A 17438-nucleotide genomic window follows, 5' to 3' on the forward strand; every position below is an offset into this window, starting at 1 on the left:
ACACATGCAAACACTTGCACAAGCATTCACAATTTGATAATTTCTCTAACAGATAAAATTCCACATGAACTTCAGAGTCCATTTAAATAAGGGTTATGGTTTTGGAAAAAAGTCTGTCTTGCAAAAGGCAACTTAAAATACAAAACCAGTACAAGCTCTGTGCAAATGTCTGCACACACTGCCGTGGGGAACCTCTTTTGCTTGATGGAAGGAGCAGCTAGAACACAAAGCCAACGCACCAGTCTCAAAGTACTGAGAATCTTAAAGGTGAAAACAAACCAGCAAAATTACATTCTCTACTCTTACTCTGTATCCTAGGTTCCACCTACATCTTTATATATGCTTAAGTTAAATACAGTGGCTGAAGACCAGTGCAAAAAATAAAGAAATTAAAATGACATTTACCAAACCGCAGCATTCAATGGGAGAGAACAAAGAATTTCAAGGTCAAGGTTCTAATTAAAAGTTGAACAAAATATATTTGAAGAGGTAGAAATGACTGTACAGACAGTCATTATCTGGGATAACAAGGGACTAGGATTCTCAGCTTCAGGAAAATTCAATATAGGTACTGCAGAACATACAAGTGGGTTAGTGCTGAGATATGTAAGCAGCTCAGTACAGCTTATTGGCTAAGGCTCTGTGCCATGTGAAAGCAATTAAATGGGTTCTTAATGAGAGCTGGCCCAGGAAATAACAACTGCTTCTGCTTTCTTAGACACAGTAAGTCTTAGTGGATCTTAAGTGGTTTCAGGGGATAATTCATGTCTCTCCATCCATGGAACAGCTATTTCACAACCTAGGAAAAGCAAACATTTCCTAGCAAAGGAGTGACAAACTAAACATGGAAAAATTAAGCAATTGTCATGGTGATGGTTTCCAGCATTTCCAATAACTTTAAAACTTCCTAAAAAATTTGGTCTGGTTACTGCATGAGAAAATTCAGGGGAACTGCAATTGTCAGTGAAACCCTTGTGGCATCAGCCATAAAAGGCAGGCATGCCTTTCTCCTCACTAAAAGAATAATTTGTCTGGCACTGTAGAGTTCTTTCTGCCTGAAGACACCATTTGTAAAACAGATAAATAATTCAAAATAGACTTGCTTTATAAAGAAATAAGAGAAGTATTGCTAAATTTTCAAGAATCCTAAATTGTTAATGATAATGCCATCTTCTGGCAAACAAAGAGAAGACTTTTTTTGTTGTTGTTAAAAGAAATAACCACCATCATTCCCTTAGTTATTTTCAGGATCTAATTTTGTTTCTTTACTTGAGAACATTATATACTGAGGCAGAAAAATAACATTCTTCAGTGTGGTAATTTCATATCAAAGCCCAGGTCTTGTTCCTCACAAAATTATGGGTAGCTTCACTGAAAACAGGATTGATGCAAAAGCCTAAGACTTCTTAAAATAATTCAGAAAAGCAGGTTTTGAGGAAAAAAGTAAGCCAGTATGGTGATTTAACTCTCCATGAGCAGCCAGTTGTAAGACCATATAGACTCAAGCCTAAGAAAAACTTTCCACGTAATGTCTACTACATCACCTGTGATTCTTATCTGTTCAGTTCTCATTTTAGCTGGCAGAGAGACCCAACTTCACTTTCAAATCTTTATCTGATCACACAAAGGGACTGTTTCCACTGACAAAAGATGCTGAAACTGGTCAATGAAATAGTGAACTCAAAGTCCAGATCATCTTCAATTACTAATGTACAAACCAGCAGCAAAGTTAATGGTGAGACACCTCACTGCTGGAACACATGAGATGTCTGAACAAGGGACAAGGGACCCGTCAGCCTACTATCTTGGTGAGGCAAACTTGAGTTCTTTACCACTTCTTATGCAAAAAAGATTTATAAACATCTTAAAAGGCTGCCAGATGCTGGTAATGGGTAAGTACCTCTTGTGTAAAAGCATATGATTAGAATTTTTTTATATAAAGAAACCAACTGAAAGCACAGAATAAGATCAGAGCTTGCTAGCACAGAACTTCTCCTTTGTTTCAATAATAGAGGTTTTAAAAGGTCATAAAGCTGTGGGGAAATGTCAGGCATAAATAGTAAAAACAAAACAAAACAAAAAAAAGTGGCCAGATCTGAATTACTCTGAAGGAAGTTAACTTGCCACAAAATTATGCTCTAGGAGCTGATCTTCCATTCCAAATGTTTTAAATTATTAATTAGCTCTTGCACAGATCTTTTTATTCTTAATGCACTTTTCAAAGTGAAGAATAGGCTGGCCTTCAAAGATATTCACCCAGTGAGAATCAGTCATTGTGCATAAGATAAATCATGTAAAAACCCTACATGGACTATTTTAAGAATAAAGCTGCCTTAGATCACTGTATCTTGATCCTTATTAACTTCTGATATATTAAAGATCTCAGTGCACCATTCTCCTGAAGAACACTCGAAAGCCCTGTAATCCCACTGTAGCTCACTCATTTATAACAGTTTTACCTGACTTCCCCTGACACTCCTGAGTGTCTCCACCAGGACATGACACAGCTATCACTATATCCACATTTTAAATTAGGGAAGTTAAGTTATGGCAAAGTGAAGAAGTCTCATGTGGCACGCCTACAAATGCAAACTAATGCAAGCATACATTTGATCTAGCAAATATTCTAAGATAATAACTCTGAATCACAGACTCTGGTGTGATCATTAAATAATTTTATTAGGCACAATTTTCAGGGGCGTCAGAAAAAGATACAGTAATTGCTAATCAGTGTGCAGAACTTAAACAGCACCTTGTTTTCCTGCTTTTCACTTCATATTATGTAAATAATTTTGCTTTGCAAGTACCTTATAAAAAGAACTTATAACATTTGTAAACACACTTATGTTCCCTCTCCTGACCAAAACTATAGCAGTGTATTGCACTCATTACTTTACCCTAAACAAGCCATCAACACAGGCTTTGACTGTGCCAAAGGGCTTGCTGGCTTTTGAAGGATAGAAGACCAGAATAAAGCTCATCTGGCAGTCATGCAGTAGAGAAACACAAGATTTACTAACTCACGTCACCAGTCATCCTTCATTATTTCTTATTCATCTGAACATTAAGCTCTTTTTCTAACTGTGATCCAAAGCCAAATGTGCCTTAGCCCTCCAGAAGTGAATGGGTAATTTGATTTTCCAGAGCAGCATACAAAATGTTTTACCTTTAATCTTTCTGACCCCATTCCTTGGAAACTAGGGTATTCCTGTGAGGAATGGGGTCAGGGTGCAGTTGTACTTTTATCAACACAGCCTCCATAATAAGAGCCTGTATTGCAAGATGCATTCATAATTTTAGTTTACTACAGTAAATAGGGACCTGTGAAACAGTGTTTGACGTTGCAGCAGATCCCTTTGTAAGATCATAGGATTACACAACTCCCTCTGCACGTACTCAACAGGGTACTAAGTATTCTGTTGTGTATTGAAACAAGAGTTGTACCAGCCTATTTGGAAGATATGGGGAGGAAAGCTGAATACCAGTGATAGATGACCTCTTATAGTTTCAGTATGGTAAAGAGTAATTGGAGAGGAAATACTTTTGATGTTAAATGACAATTCTTTTGCAGTTGGGTCATGATGCAGTTCTCCCTAGGGGAACACTCCTGCTACTGACATACCTAACAGAGTTGGTTACTGAAACTACAGGCCATTGCCCTGCTCTTTGAAACTTTTCAAAAACAACTAAATGTTGGTGGCGTTTTTTAAAATTATGTTTTCGTTTCCCAACAGAGTATTTGTCAATTGGCAAGTGACTGCTATTTTTTATTATCAGCCCTCCATACTAAGTATAGTTTGGTGACCTCAGCAGAAGACACTCCATCCTACAGCTGATCCTTGACAACTGCTTAAAACAACAGCTGCATGGGAAGGGGAAGTGTCTAATATTCAGCCACATGCTAAGAAAATAATCTGCGAGTTATATTGGGGTGCAGATTATTTGAAAATTGTGCCCGGACCTTTCCTGCCAGTAATATTTACCAAATGGCTTTCCACGTTTATTTTATAATCATATGCAAACAAACTGCTGCATCTCTGGAATTACACTGTAAGACTGAGGGGGAACATGGTTACTGAATGTAGTCCCATAGGGATTTAGAGGCTCTCTCACTGAATTGAATCCCAGAGTGAGGAACTTCAAAGCTTTACCGCCTGGAAGAGGGGGCACAATGCTGAGGCAGGGGCCTCACACCCTTACCGCCGCAGCCACCTCACTCCGGAGCCCCAGCATAAGAGGGCTCTCCTCCCGTCCTTCCCCGGGCTGTGCCACCCCAGTTTTTTACCTCTCTTCCCCGCACATATGCGAGCCGGGCGGAGCCCGTAGGAGGAGGTGGCTCAGCAGACCGCATCGCGGTCAGCTTGGAATCCGCCGCGGGAGTGGGCTGAGGGAAGCCGCGGGGCTGCTCCACCACTTAGAGAAGGTGATGGCCCCGGGGCAACTTACCCAGTCGCTCGGCACAGCTGTCTTTTTCCATCTCACAGCAAGCACCCACTGCCTCCGCCGCTGCCCTCCCCACCCGCAACCCGGCTACTCACCGGCCGCGGGGCCGTCCAGCAACAGAGACTAGGCCATGTTCCCATAGCAACAACGCTTTTCCCGCTTTAAACGCTCGCGCGCAGCCTCGCACCCGCAGCCAGCGAATAGAGTGAGGGAGACGTGCGGGCGAGGCGGGTCCTGGCGGAATGAAACCAATCCGAGGTCTTCGCGACCGGAGGGGGCTGGGCCTAGGGGAAAGCGGGAGGGGGAGGGAGGACGGAAGGGAAAGGAGGAGTTACCGCCGGATCCTCTTTCGCTGTGATTGGTTGAGCCTGCCTTCAGTCGTGCGTCCCCGGCCCGCCTACTTTCCTTCCCGGAAGCGAAGGTGAGGGGCGGGGTGGGTGAGGGGAGCGTGTGGCTGGGGTGTGCGAGGCTGTGTCCAGGTCTCTGGTGTCCCGCTGTCACGGCAACAGCCGGAGCGGTTCTACCTCTTCCAGTCTGTCAGGCCTGGTTCCCCCGCCTCAGCTCTCTGCCAGGGGTGGGGGGCGCGGGGGGGAAGTCCTCCTATCTGGGAGCGGCTCGGCAGCCTTTGCGGATACGTGGACCCACCCTATGAGGGTGAGAGGGTACCGGTACCCGGTGTGCTTTGCAGCCCTGGGAGTCCCGGGGACCACTGTCCTGGCGGTCCTTGCAGAGATTCGTCCTTCCAAGGTCTGGTCGTCCAAGACCTGCGTTTCCAGATGCGCACGGGAGGTGGCGCTGGTCTCCCCCTTCGGCCGGTCTGCGGCTCCAAGGCGGGCGGGGTTAGTCCTCTGCCCGCGGGGCGCTGATCTGCTGGCCGGCAGTTGCGATTGTTTTTGGCATGGCTGATCAGAAACTAATTGAAACAGTTAAAAAGGGGTTAATCGAGAGAGTCGAACACCATCTTCAGGCTTGGTTGATGGTGAAGGACTTAGTGCCTCTGGCCTGCCAGTTTGGAGGTATAGCAATGCTTCACTCATTGTGCCAGGGAGAAAGGGTGTTGTGTAAATTTGTTGTTTGTTGAAATGAGTGGCTCTCTCAAAATGCACAGCTTTGCCCAGAACTCTTTAACAGGGATGCATCATCTGCATTTCTTTCTCTGTTTTTCTTCACAGGACCAGTTGTCCTTGCTGCATAACTTACTGATTACAGTATTTGCTGCTTAAAAAGGTGTGTTCATTTTTATACTAAATTAGTGCTTAATACATATGCCAGGAAGCTTTTGGGTTTGTATACCAGCCTCATGACTAGTCCATGTAGCAGAGAGCCTGTCCTTTGTAATTCAGTTTCTCAGCTCTGGCACTGACTTGAGGAGATCTCAGCTGCAAGGGATCTGTCTTGGGCAGATTTGTATTATTTCTGTATGCCAGTTCTAGGGGTGCTGAGGCATGGTCTTTGCACAGGACCTTTGGGTTTTTGCGATGGAAAAGTTTCAGAGTTAATTGGTGGAATGTTTGTAGTGTGGTAGCAGTAGAGAGATGTCATGCAGGTGATTTTTCATGCTTCTTTGTAACTTTTTTTTTTTTAAGCTGTTGGTTTGGGGTTTTTTTCAGTTCAAAGGTAGTTAATAAAGTGCAGTTTAATTGTGTAGTAATTACAAAGGGATGGATGATGTTTAGTGCACACTGAGGTATGTTTGTTGGCTAAATACCACTAAGCTGTTTGAACTCCACGTTGTTTTTCCTGATCTGTGCTCTTCCACAGCAGTTAGGAGAGGGACATGGCTGTGAGAGCTTGTGGCTTGATCATCTACAGGAGGCTGCAGTCACCACCATCTTCTAAGGTCACTGATGGTATTGAATATCTCCTCCTTCAAACATCCTATGGGACCCATCACTGGACCCCACCCAAAGGTGATATTTGTTCTGATAACACTTCAAAGTCCCAGAGTGAGTGAGATTACACACCGAACTTTGGCCAAATGTGGCTAGGGTCAACTTTGTGGGGCAGTTATCAGTTGACAATAGCTGCTGATTGTGTTGTTTGTGCACCTGAGCGGGGAGGCTTATGGCCAAAATTTTTTGCAACTTGTGACTGTATAAGTTTGAGCATGACTGATGTGGGTTGGAAGATAGAGGTCACCCAGTGGTGTCCCTGAGATGACTGATGTTTCTCTCAGACACTGTGCAGACAAATGAGTAGTTAGAAAAATTTTTACCTACTTGCTCAGATCAGTCCTTCTGGCAGGTGTCATGGTTGCCAATGCACAGATACCTGACCCATGTATAATTGGAAGGATCAAAGTTTGCAGCACAGTATTAGAAAGCAAACTGAAATCAGTGGTGATTTACTATAGAACACTTTGCTTGGAAGGTGGCAGGAGTTTCTTTGACTTCAGAAGGTCATTGATGAAGAATACATACTCAGTGCAGCAAAGATGAGAGGAACAGCCAGGAGAAGTAACCTGAGCATCCACTTTCACCTAAGCCACCCTTGCTCATCAGTGAGACGCTGAAGGAGAAGATAAGCCCAGTGCCTCAAGGCATCCAGCAACACCTTGTCTGTAGAGACACATTTTGGTAGTATGTAGTGTCAGGCCTGCTGCCAGAAAAAGCTCAACACAGAAATGCTTCAGGTTCCTTGTAGATCTTCTTGTGATAACTTTGCCCTCAAGATTTCTTCCTGCTTGCTGTTAAATCATAGTGCAGGAGCAGTTTGTAAACAGGAATCTGCAAATTGGAAAAAAATCTTGTAACAGTATCAGCAATGCTCTCCCGTTAAGGAAAGGAACAAAACTTTCCAAACCTCCCTCTTTGTCTGCTTCTCTGAAAGCCTAAGGGAGTAGACTTTGCAGCCTACTGGAAAGCTAAAAAACACATGCTGGGATGTTATTGCTTGTTGCAGGAGGAGACACCCAAGTTCACTGGGAACACAGTAACTCTGGACAAGCGACTGAAATGACTCATAGGGTAGTCCAACCCACCTGCAGTGAGCAGGGACATCTTCCACTCAATCAGGCTGCTCAGAGCCCCATCAAACCTGACCTTGAACATTTCCAGCGAAGGGGCATCTGCCACCTCTCTGGGAAACTTGTGCCAGTGTCTTACCACCCTCAGTGTCAAACATTTTGTCCTTATATCTAGTCTAAATCTACTCTCTTTTTCTTTAAAACCCCTTGTCAGGTAGCAACAGGCCTGCAAAAGTCTGTCCCCATTTTATGGGCTCCCTTTAATTATACAAAGGCTGTCAACAGGTCTCCTTAGAGGCTTATATTCTCCAGGCTGAATAACCCAACTTTCTCAGCCCTTCTTCACAGAAGAGTTGTTCCAGCCCTCACGTCATTTCTGTGTCACTCCTCTGGACCCACTCCTGTCTTCCTTGTGCTGGAAGGAGCACCCAGAGTTGGACCCTACTCCAGGTGGGCTCCCACCAGAGCAGAGTAGAGGAGCAGAATCACCTCCCTCAACATATGGTTTAAGGTTTTATAAGTCAAAAAGCCTGATGTCTGATGACAGCCTTTAATAGAAGCTTTGCTCAGATTTAGGGGCAAGAAATGAAGGGGACCTATTACATGATCTATTCTCTGCAAAATTAATGGTCTTCAAAGGAAACCTGAAGTTGCACAGTGCGTTAACATAACTTGTCTGTGATGCAGACATAGATTTAAGGTGTCAGGAGCCAGAAAGAGATACTGCAACTATCTCTTTGTGGGCACACAAAAGGTGATTTACAGCTGCAGTTGTATATTAATATTTTAAAAGTTCCCTAAGCAGCTGCAACCCTTATGGAATTAAACTGGACTTGCTTGGGTGCTCCCATGAGGCCTTCACCAGCCTTCACTCTGCTTTTAGGACTGCAATTCTGCTGTAGCTGAAGCTGATGGGAAAGGTTAGGGGGTTAATTTTCCTTCTTAGCGTATTGGAACTGCATTACTGCAAACAGTTGGTAGGATCTGGAAGCTGTAGTATGACCTGGTGCTCTTTTTCCACACGTGGAGTTATTTTTCCACCATTTAGGTAGACTCTACTGCACAAAGTTGGCAGTTTACCCAGCTCAGACTTAAATACATTTATCAGCAGCAGGGCAAGGTGATTGTCTATTGCTGTGCTGGAAGCAAGGGGTGGCACTGGTGTCCTCTGAGTTAAACCTGAACCTCAGCCCTCCAGCTTTATTGCTGTCTCAATGAATTGCACATTTGATGACTATGGATGATGACTGTCATAAAAAAAAATGTGGTTAATGGATGTTTTGTGGGCATTTGCTGTAGGTATTGTAAAAATAACCCAGCTGTGTAAGTCCAAATAGATTCTGGTTTTTGACTGTTATTAGTAAGTCCCAGCTATGGAAATACACATTCTGTCCAAAAGGAGACAGCTTAACTTGCAGTGCTGAAATGAGGAAAATATTTTAACCTAAAGCCTCAGTGTATTTGATACCAAATACATGAGATGTCAACATCAAATGCAGTTTTCTGCACAGTTTCTGCTTGAAATAGCGGCATTCTTTACATGTGGGATGATGTCACATTTTAAGAGGCGTTTAAGATTCTAATACACAGAGGTGGATGAGACCTATTCAGAAAGCAGGTGAATTCCCTATATACTCCAGTTCTAGTACTAAAGGGTGGCTTTGGGTACTTGGGACCCCAGGAAAGATATTATAGAATCATAGAACTGTTTGGATTTGAAAGGACCTCCAAAGGTCGTCTAGTCCAACCACCCTGCAACAAGCAGGGACATGTTCCATTCCATCAGGCTGCCTTGTTGAGTCTGATCTTGAATATCTCCATGGATGGGCCCTGGACTACCTCCCTGGGCAACCTGTTCCAGTGTTCCACCACCCTCCTGGTAATGAACTTGTTCCTAACATCCAATCTAAATCTACTCCTCTCTAGTTTAAAATCTCTCATCCTGTCATTATAGGCCTTTGTAAACAGTCCCTCTCCAGCCTTCTGGCAGGCCGCCTTCACGTACTGGAAGGTTCCTATTAGGTCTCCCCAGAGCCTTCTCTTCTCCAGGCTGAACAACCCCAGATCCCTCAGCCTGTCCTCATAGGAGAGGTGTTCCAGCCCCCTGATAATTTTCATGGTCTTCCTCTGGACCCACTCCATCAGGTCCATGGCCTTCCTGTGCTGATTCCAGAGCTGGACACACCACTCCAGGTGAGGTCTCACCAGAGCAGAGGAAAGTGGCACTTCTCTGCTGGCCACGCTTCTATTGATGCAGCCCGGGATGTGATTGGCCTTCTGGGCTGCAAGAACACACTGCCTGCTCATGTCCAGCTTCTCCTAGGGCCATTTGCAGCCAGCTACATAAAAAAATAGAATGACATCAAGGGCAAGATAAAGCTGAACCTTTTTTTTATTTCCTTTTTTCCTTTATTTTTTTTTTTTCCACTTGAAGCCTCCCAGCTCCTGCTATGTTGCTTTTTTGAGATCTTGCTTGGCTTGTTCTATTTACGTTCTTGTCTGGAGCTTTCGTGAGAAAACTAAATCTGACATTTCTCAACAAAAGTACAAACATCTGTGGATGTGTTATATTTATCCGTTGTTTGTAATGGCACCTCTCCTTCTGAGCAACGTGAAAGAAATGATGTGTCCTAGAAGAACTGCGCAGCTGGTGAAAGGACTGGCTTTTAGAGTTGCTGTGTTTCAGAGGGAAATACAGGAGAGGAACTATGTTCAGTTCTGGGCCCCTCAGTTTAAGAAGGACATTGAGACTCTTGAATGTGTCCAGAGAAGGGCAATGAGGCTGGTGAGAGGCCTTGAGCACAAGCCCTATGAGGAGAGGCTGAGGGAGCTGGGGTTGCTTAGCCTGGAGAAGAGGAGGCTCAGGGCAGACCTTATTGCTGTCTACAACTACCTGAAAGGTGGTTGTAGCCAGGAGGGAGCTGGTCTCTTCTCTCAAGCAATCAGCACCAGAACAAGAGGACACAGTCTCAAGCTGCACCAGGGGAAGTTCAGGCTGGAGGTGAGGAGACAGTTCTTCACGGAGAGAGTTGTTCGTCATTGGAATGTGCTGCCCAGGGAGGTGGTGGAGTCACCATCCCTGGAGGTGTTCAAGAGGGGATTGGACATGGCACTTGGTGCCATGGTCTAGTCATGAGGTCTGTGGTGACAGGTTGGACTCAATGATCTTTGAGGTCTCTTCCAACCTTGGTGATTCTGTGATTCTGTGAATAAAAATACTTGTAACCGTCTTACTGAAACCTGTTGGTGCCTGGTCTCATTTCTGGGCAGTTTTGCAGAATTGAGACTTAAGCTTCTGTGCGAGGAAAAGCTTGAGAGAGGACTGAGACTCTTGTGGATGAGCTGTCTCACTTCTATCTGGATAGTGGTAAAGTGTTCATGAGGCACTCAGTCATCAGTATATCTGAGGTGGAGCATTACAGGTATGAAGTGCTCCAGAAGAGAAGAGGAGGACTGAGTAGAAAAGATATTTTGTGCTGACAGGCCACTAGGAGCTTCAGATGTGGGACAAATTATTCTAAAAACCACCAGACAAAGACAAATCAAGACATAAGAACTGGAAAAGCAATGTCTGTTCTCAAATTCCCACTTACTTTGTATCACAGAATCACCACGGTTGGAGGAGACCTCAAAGATCAAGTCCAACCTGTCACCACAGACCTCATGACTATCAGCTACAGTGTGCTGTCATCTCTCTCTTGCATGTTTGCTCGTTGTCAGGTGAATAAACAAAATCTGAGCTGCCCTTTCAGAGACTTAACCTTTTCACCTTCTTGACAGGCCACGTGGACCCAGGAGAGGATGACCTGCAGACAGCCTTCCGGGAAACACAGGAGGAGGCTGGTCTCCAGGCCAGTCAGCTCACCCTCATAGAGGGGTACAAGAAAGAGCTGCACTATCCTGTCCGTGGCAAGCCTAAAACGGTCATTTACTGGCTGGCTGAAATGAAGGACTGTAACACTGAAATCAAGCTCTCAGAGGAGCACCAAGCATTTCAATGGCTGAAGCTGGAGGATGCTTGTAAACTTGCAGAATATGAGGACATGCAAGTGACGCTGAAAGAAGTGCATCAGTTTCTCTGCTCCAAGGAGTGAACTTGTGAAGGGGGAGGAACTACAGGGGTGCAGAAATGTAGACATCTTTTTAAAATCTGTACAAATTCAGTGAAAATAGTTGGAGCTTTTAAAGAGCTTGTGCTTTTGCCCCTCCCTAGCTAATCCAAAAAAACATGTTTTAATTGAACCATGAGACAAAGATGCCTGAATTGAAATCCAGAGTCAGCAAAGGCTTCCTCTAGTCCAGTCTCTTAAGTCTCTCCTTTTTTTCCCCCCCTTGAAATCCTGAACAACCACAGGTCTTTGAAAAACCAGCACTTGGTATTTCTTGACTTGAAGATGTAGAACTACAGAGTTGAGGGAATAATCATGTGGGGATTTTTTTGATAACAAAATGTTTACTGCAGAAGTTGCACCTTGTTTTCCAAACGGGGAAGCAGTAGTTTGTTTCCAGCTCCTCCGCTGATACACTGTGATACCTTGTCAAATCATTTCAGGTTGTGTTTGTAGCGTGAATTTATGTACATCACTAATGTACCAGCATGGAAACATTTTTCATTCAGAGAGTGAAATAGAATAGAATAGAATAAACCAGGTTGGAAGAGACCTTCGAGATCATCGTGTCCAACCTATCATCCAACACCACCTAATCAACTAAACCATGCAACCAAGCATCCTGTCAAGCCTTGCCCTGAACGCCCCCAGCGACGGCGACCCCACCACCTCCTCAGGCAGCCCATTCCAATGGGCAATCACTCTCTCTGTGTAGAACTTCTTCCTAACCTCCAGCCTAAATGTCCCCTGGCACAGCTTGAGACTGTGTCCTCTTGTTCTGGTACTGGCTGCCTGGGAGAAGAGACCAACATCCATCTGTCTACAACCTCCCTTCAGGTAGTTGTAGACAGCAATAAGGTCTCACCTGAGTCTCCTCCAGGCTAAGCAACCCCAGCTCCCTCAGTGTCTCCTCATAGGGCTTGTGTTCCAAGCCCCTCACCAACTTTGTTGCCCTTCTCTGGACACGCTCCAGCAAGTCAACATCCTTCCTAAACTGAGGGGCCCAGAACTGGACACAGGACTCGAGGTGCGGCCTAACCAGTGCAGTGTACAGGGGCAGAATGACCTCCCTGCTCCTGCTGGCCACACTGTTCCTGATGCAGGCCAGCATGCCATTGGCCATCTTGGCTGCCTGGGCACCTCTGAAAAGAGCCTTGGTGTTTTGACTGGGTGAACAGTGTGGAAAGTCTGCAGTTGAGCTTTACCACCGAAGCTGTAGAGGGTGCGTCCCTGGCGCTTAAGCGCGTAGACGACATCTGTAGCCGTCACGGCCTTTCTCTTGGCGTGCTCAGTGTAGGTGATAGCATCACGGATCACGTTCTCCAGGAAGACCTTCAGCACACCGCGTCTCTCTTTGTAGATGAGGCCAGAGATACGCTTGCTGCCGCCGCGCTGAGCCAGGCGGCGGATGGCTGGCTTGGTGATGCCCTGGATGTTATCACGCAGCTCCTTTGCTGAGCCCCTTCCTGCCTTTGCCTCTGCCAGACAGAGTTACAGGATTCTCACAACCTAGCACACCCACATCATTCAGGGAGCTGATAAAGGGAAATTTGTTTGCCCAGTATAGCGTTTTCTGCAGAGATTTCTAAGCTAACATGCAATCTTACACGTTTGATAGTGTTTGTGTTTCTGAGGCGGCAGCCTGCACCCATGTGTAGGCAGCACAGCCATGTGCACTGCTAGTGCTATGTTGTAGACATTCATGGTGGATGGTTGCAGAAGCCTGTGGTGCCACTAATGCTCTCACTTGCATCAGGTTTCCTGTGGACCTCTTTTGTCTTTGGCATTGGTGGGAGGTGAGGCTGCTGCTAGCAGCCTGTGTGATTATGTATGCTCTTAGTTCATAACCCCGTGAATGTTTTGGTACACGAGCCCCAGAAAATCGTCATGGCTTGTTGAAGTTTTTAGGTGAGGTGTGAGATTTTCTGAATCCCAGAGAGGTCTGGGGCAGAACAGGTGTCCCTTCTTCCCTCCATCTCCTCTACCTTTTACTGCTTAGGCACTTGGAACTTGCACAGTAAATAAGCATATGAGAAAGTGGGCTCAGCTTCCACTTTGTCTTCTTCCTTGCTGCAGCAACTAAACGAGGATCATCAGCATCACATAACACCTGAAGAAGAACAGTGATACTGGAGATGCCAGTGTAACTCATCTGAGAAGTATGGGCAGCAGTTTAGTACCATGTTACTCTCAGGTTGTGCAGCACTTACCGTTTGGTGCAGTGTACATTAATAATGTAAGTACTACTGTGACAGTGGTGTCTTGGTCATGACTCTGTTATCTTCCTGTAGAGTGATTTATAAAAGTACTTACACTGCATCCTTTTTTTGTGTGCACATTAAAGAAGCTTTTAATATGCACACACCCCCATATATATATATATATACACACACATATACATATACATGCATAAATAAAGAGCTTCAGTGCTCCTCCACTTTACAGTCATGTTTTATTTTGATAATGAACAGTGATTACAAGCATTGCACTTAGGGGACGGCAGGGAGTGAACAGCACATAGCTTGTGTGATTGCTCCAAGTGTTTCTCACTGCTTTAGAAGCAGAGGATGGGAAGTGTCTTTCACTCCCACTGGACCCAGCCCCAGAGCAGGATCAGCCTTTTGGGATCTTTCCTGATGGATGTTCACAGAATTTCATGGGCTGGAAGGTACCTCGCTGGATCATCTAGTCCAGCCCCCCTGCCAGAGCAGGATCACCTACACCAGATTACACAGGAATGCATCCAGGCAAGTTTTGAGTATCTCCAGAGAGGAAGACTCCCCAGACTCCCTGGGCAGCCTGTTCCAGTGCTCCATCACCCTCACAGTGAATTTTTTTTTCCTCATATTTATGTGAAACTTCCTATGCCTCAACTTCCACCCACTGCCCCTTGCCAGAATACAGAATTCACCAGGTTGGACAAGAACTTCAAGATCATTGAGTCCAACCTATCACCCAACACCAGCTAATCAACTAAACCATGGCACCAAGTGCCTCATCCAGTCTCTTCTTAAACCGCTTCATTGATGGTGACTCCACCACCTCCCTGGGCAACTCATTCCAATGGCCAATCACTCTTTCTGTGAAGAACTTCTTCCTAACATCCAGCCTAAACCTCCCCTGGTGCAGCTTGAGACTGTGTCCTCTTGTTCTGTCACAGGTTGTCTGGGAGAAGAGACCAACCCCTTCCTGGCTACAACCTCCTGTCAGGTAATTGTAGAGAGCAATAAGGTCTCCCCTGAGCCTCCTCTTCTCTAGGCTAAGCAACCCCAGCTCCCTCAGCCTCTCCTCATAGGCCTTGTGTTCAAGACCTCTCCCCAGCCTCATTGCCCTTCTTTGGACACATTCCAGAAACTCAACATCCTTCCTAAACTGAGGGGCCCAGAACTGGACACAGGACTCACGGTGTGGCCTAACCAGTGCTGAGTACAGGGGCAGAATGACTTCCCTGCTCCTGCTGGTCACAGTATTGCTGATCCAGGCCAGCATGCCATTGGCCTTCTTGGCCACCTGGGCACACTTCTGCCTCATGTTCAACCTACTATCAACCAGTACCCCCAGGTCCCTCTCCACCTGGCTGCTCTCCAGCCACTCTGACCCCAGCCTGTAGCTCTGCACGGGGTTGTTGTGGCCAATGTGCAGAACCCGGCACTTGGAAGTGTTAAATCTCATGCCCTTGGACTCTGTCCATCTGTCCAGCCTGTCAAGGTCCCTCTGCAGAGCTCTCCAATCCTCTAACAGATCAACCTGCCCCCAGCTTGCTGTCCTCTGCAAATTTACTGATGATGGACTCAATCCCCTCATCCAGATCATCAGTAATGATATTGAACAGGATGGGGCCCAGCACTGATCCCTGGGGCACACCACTAGTGACTGGCTGCCAGCTGGAGGTGGCACCATTCACCACCACTCTCTGGGCTCAGCCCTCCAGCCAGTTCCTAACCCAGCACAGAGTGCTCCTGTCCAAGCCACGAGCTGACAGCTTGGCCAGGAGTTTGCTGTGGGGGATGGTGTCAAAGGCCTTTCTGAAGTCCAGGCAGACTACATCCACAGCCTGCCCCACATCCACCAGGCAGTCACCTGATCATAGAAGGAGATCAGGCTGGTGAGGCAGGACCTGCCCTTCCTAAATCCACGCTGTCTGGGCCTGATCCCTTGGCCATCCTGTAAGTGCTGTGAGATTGCACTCAAGATGACCTCTTCCATAGTCTTGCATGTCACTGGGCACACTGAGAAGAGCCTGGCTCAATCCTCTCAGGACTCATCCTTTACATATTGATAAACATTGATGAGGTCACCTCTCAGTTACTCTCAGTTAGGCTTACATGCTTTTTAAGACCTCAGGGGTAATGAAGACTCACACCTTCAGCTCCTCTGTCTATATCTTGGAAAATTTGATTTCTAACCTCTAATATAGGTAATCCAGTGAGAAATAACTAAAAGCTAACAAGCAGGAAAAGAGAGAAAGAGAAACATAAAAGCCTGTGCTGCTTCACAGTCTTACCTTTTCATTAGTGTTTGAGCTACCATTTAATCAGTACTATGTAAACAATGGTGTCACTGCCTTCATGTTTCTGAGCAAGATTAGCATACCAAGTATGAATTACAGAGAGCCATTAGCAAGTAATCTGTTCTGCCCATTCAGCAGTATATGCACTTCTTGCCTTGGGAAGCACAACAGTAGCTGAACTCAAAGTCAAAATTTCCATTTTAATGGCACTGCACACAAAGTGTTTCCAAAGTGTTTCAAGGTTTTGGAGTGTAACAAATGCTGTGCACTGTGAAGCAATGTGGTCCTTGGACAAAATTTCCAAGGAAAGCATATTAATTGTGGTAGGAAAAGGTATGTAACTGATACCTGGTGAGGCACTGCCTGTGTGCTTTGAGCAATTTATGTACAGAATGTATCCCCACAAGTGTGTGTAAAATGATGCTTACACATTTGTAAACTTAAAAGTCTTCGGATTTGTTTTGAAGTGGAAACATTGGAAAGTCAGAATTTAACTCTGACTGTGTTGTTTGCATTCGCTGCTCACTGGTGAAGAATGAGCTCTTCCTCAGCTCTTGTCAACTAGTAAAGTGTTTTCCCAAGGATTGTGTGTTTACCTTCCAGTAAATAATTATGGAGTGATTGGCCTGGGGAATAAATGTATTTCCAACTTCTATGATCTTTGTGCCCTGAACCAATACAGTTTGTATTTTCTTTCTTGCAACTTTCTTTTTGCATTTAGCTTTTTACCAGGCCATGGATCTATGTTTAAAAAGGAAAATTAATTAAAAAAAAAAAAATAAAAATAAAAGACTGTAAATTTCCCAAGACCTTACTTCTGCATTAGGTAAAACATAAAGAAGTCCAAACTCCACCAAAAGAGCATGGCAATTTAGGTCAAGTGAAACACGTCAAATCTGAGTAAGAGATAGGTTAGGATGTGTCTTCCCTTGCTCTTCTGAACAAGTAACTCTGATGCAGCTCATACTTGTAATTTCCTGGTTTCAGTATTTCTCCAAATAATTCCTGATTTATAGCCATGATTACAGTTTACATCATCACAAGGTCACAGAGAATGAAAGCATAAATTAATGAATGTTAGGTAATCTCTCAGAGATTGCAAGTTTCACTGAGAGAAGTGCAGACCGAGTGTGATTGTCACAGGCAATTATGCTCCAACAAGAAGTGTAAAGGCTGAAAGCAGTGCCCTTTCCATATGACTTCAGAGACTGAAGCTGATATAAACCGGTTGTATAATGTCTATGACAAGTATCACAGACCTTGCTTGTCATTCTGCATAAAGGGGACGTGTGTTATTTAATAATGTCTAATGCATCCTAAATATGGAAGTATGTATGTATTTATACTCTCTCAGCAGGACTCTTGCAGGTGATACAGAAAGGCCTAACCTTTTAAGATAGAAAAATTACTT

At 45.0% G+C, this 17438-nt stretch overlaps 1 protein-coding gene and 1 pseudogene across 1 annotated transcript; one reads left to right on the forward strand and one right to left on the reverse strand.

Moving 5' to 3' along the window:
- The first annotated feature begins 4853 nt into the window (after nucleotides 1-4853).
- Nucleotides 4854-11657, forward strand: NUDT2 (nudix hydrolase 2). The gene is made up of 3 exons (XM_054178657.1): nucleotides 4854-4864; nucleotides 6205-6353; nucleotides 11189-11657. The coding sequence occupies exons 2-3, from the start codon at nucleotides 6221-6223 to the stop codon at nucleotides 11500-11502; spliced, it is 447 nt and encodes a 148-aa protein (XP_054034632.1). The 5' UTR covers nucleotides 4854-4864; nucleotides 6205-6220; the 3' UTR covers nucleotides 11503-11657.
- A 294-nt stretch (nucleotides 11658-11951) lies between these two features.
- LOC128899345 (histone H4-like) lies at nucleotides 11952-13221 on the reverse strand (annotated as a pseudogene).
- Between the last annotated feature and the right edge of the window lie 4217 nt (nucleotides 13222-17438).

This window comes from Dryobates pubescens, chromosome Z (assembly GCF_014839835.1).
Source record: "Dryobates pubescens isolate bDryPub1 chromosome Z, bDryPub1.pri, whole genome shotgun sequence".
Taxonomy (NCBI): Eukaryota; Metazoa; Chordata; class Aves; order Piciformes; family Picidae; genus Dryobates; species Dryobates pubescens.

Coding starts and splice junctions, on each gene's coding strand:
- NUDT2 (XM_054178657.1), top strand. CDS start 6,221: ATGGCTGTGAGAGCTTGTGGCTTGATCATCTACAGGAGGCTGCAGTCA. Junction 6,354..11,188: donor TCACTGGACCCCACCCAAAG/GTGATATTTGTT, acceptor CCTTCTTGACAG/GCCACGTGGACCCAGGAGAG.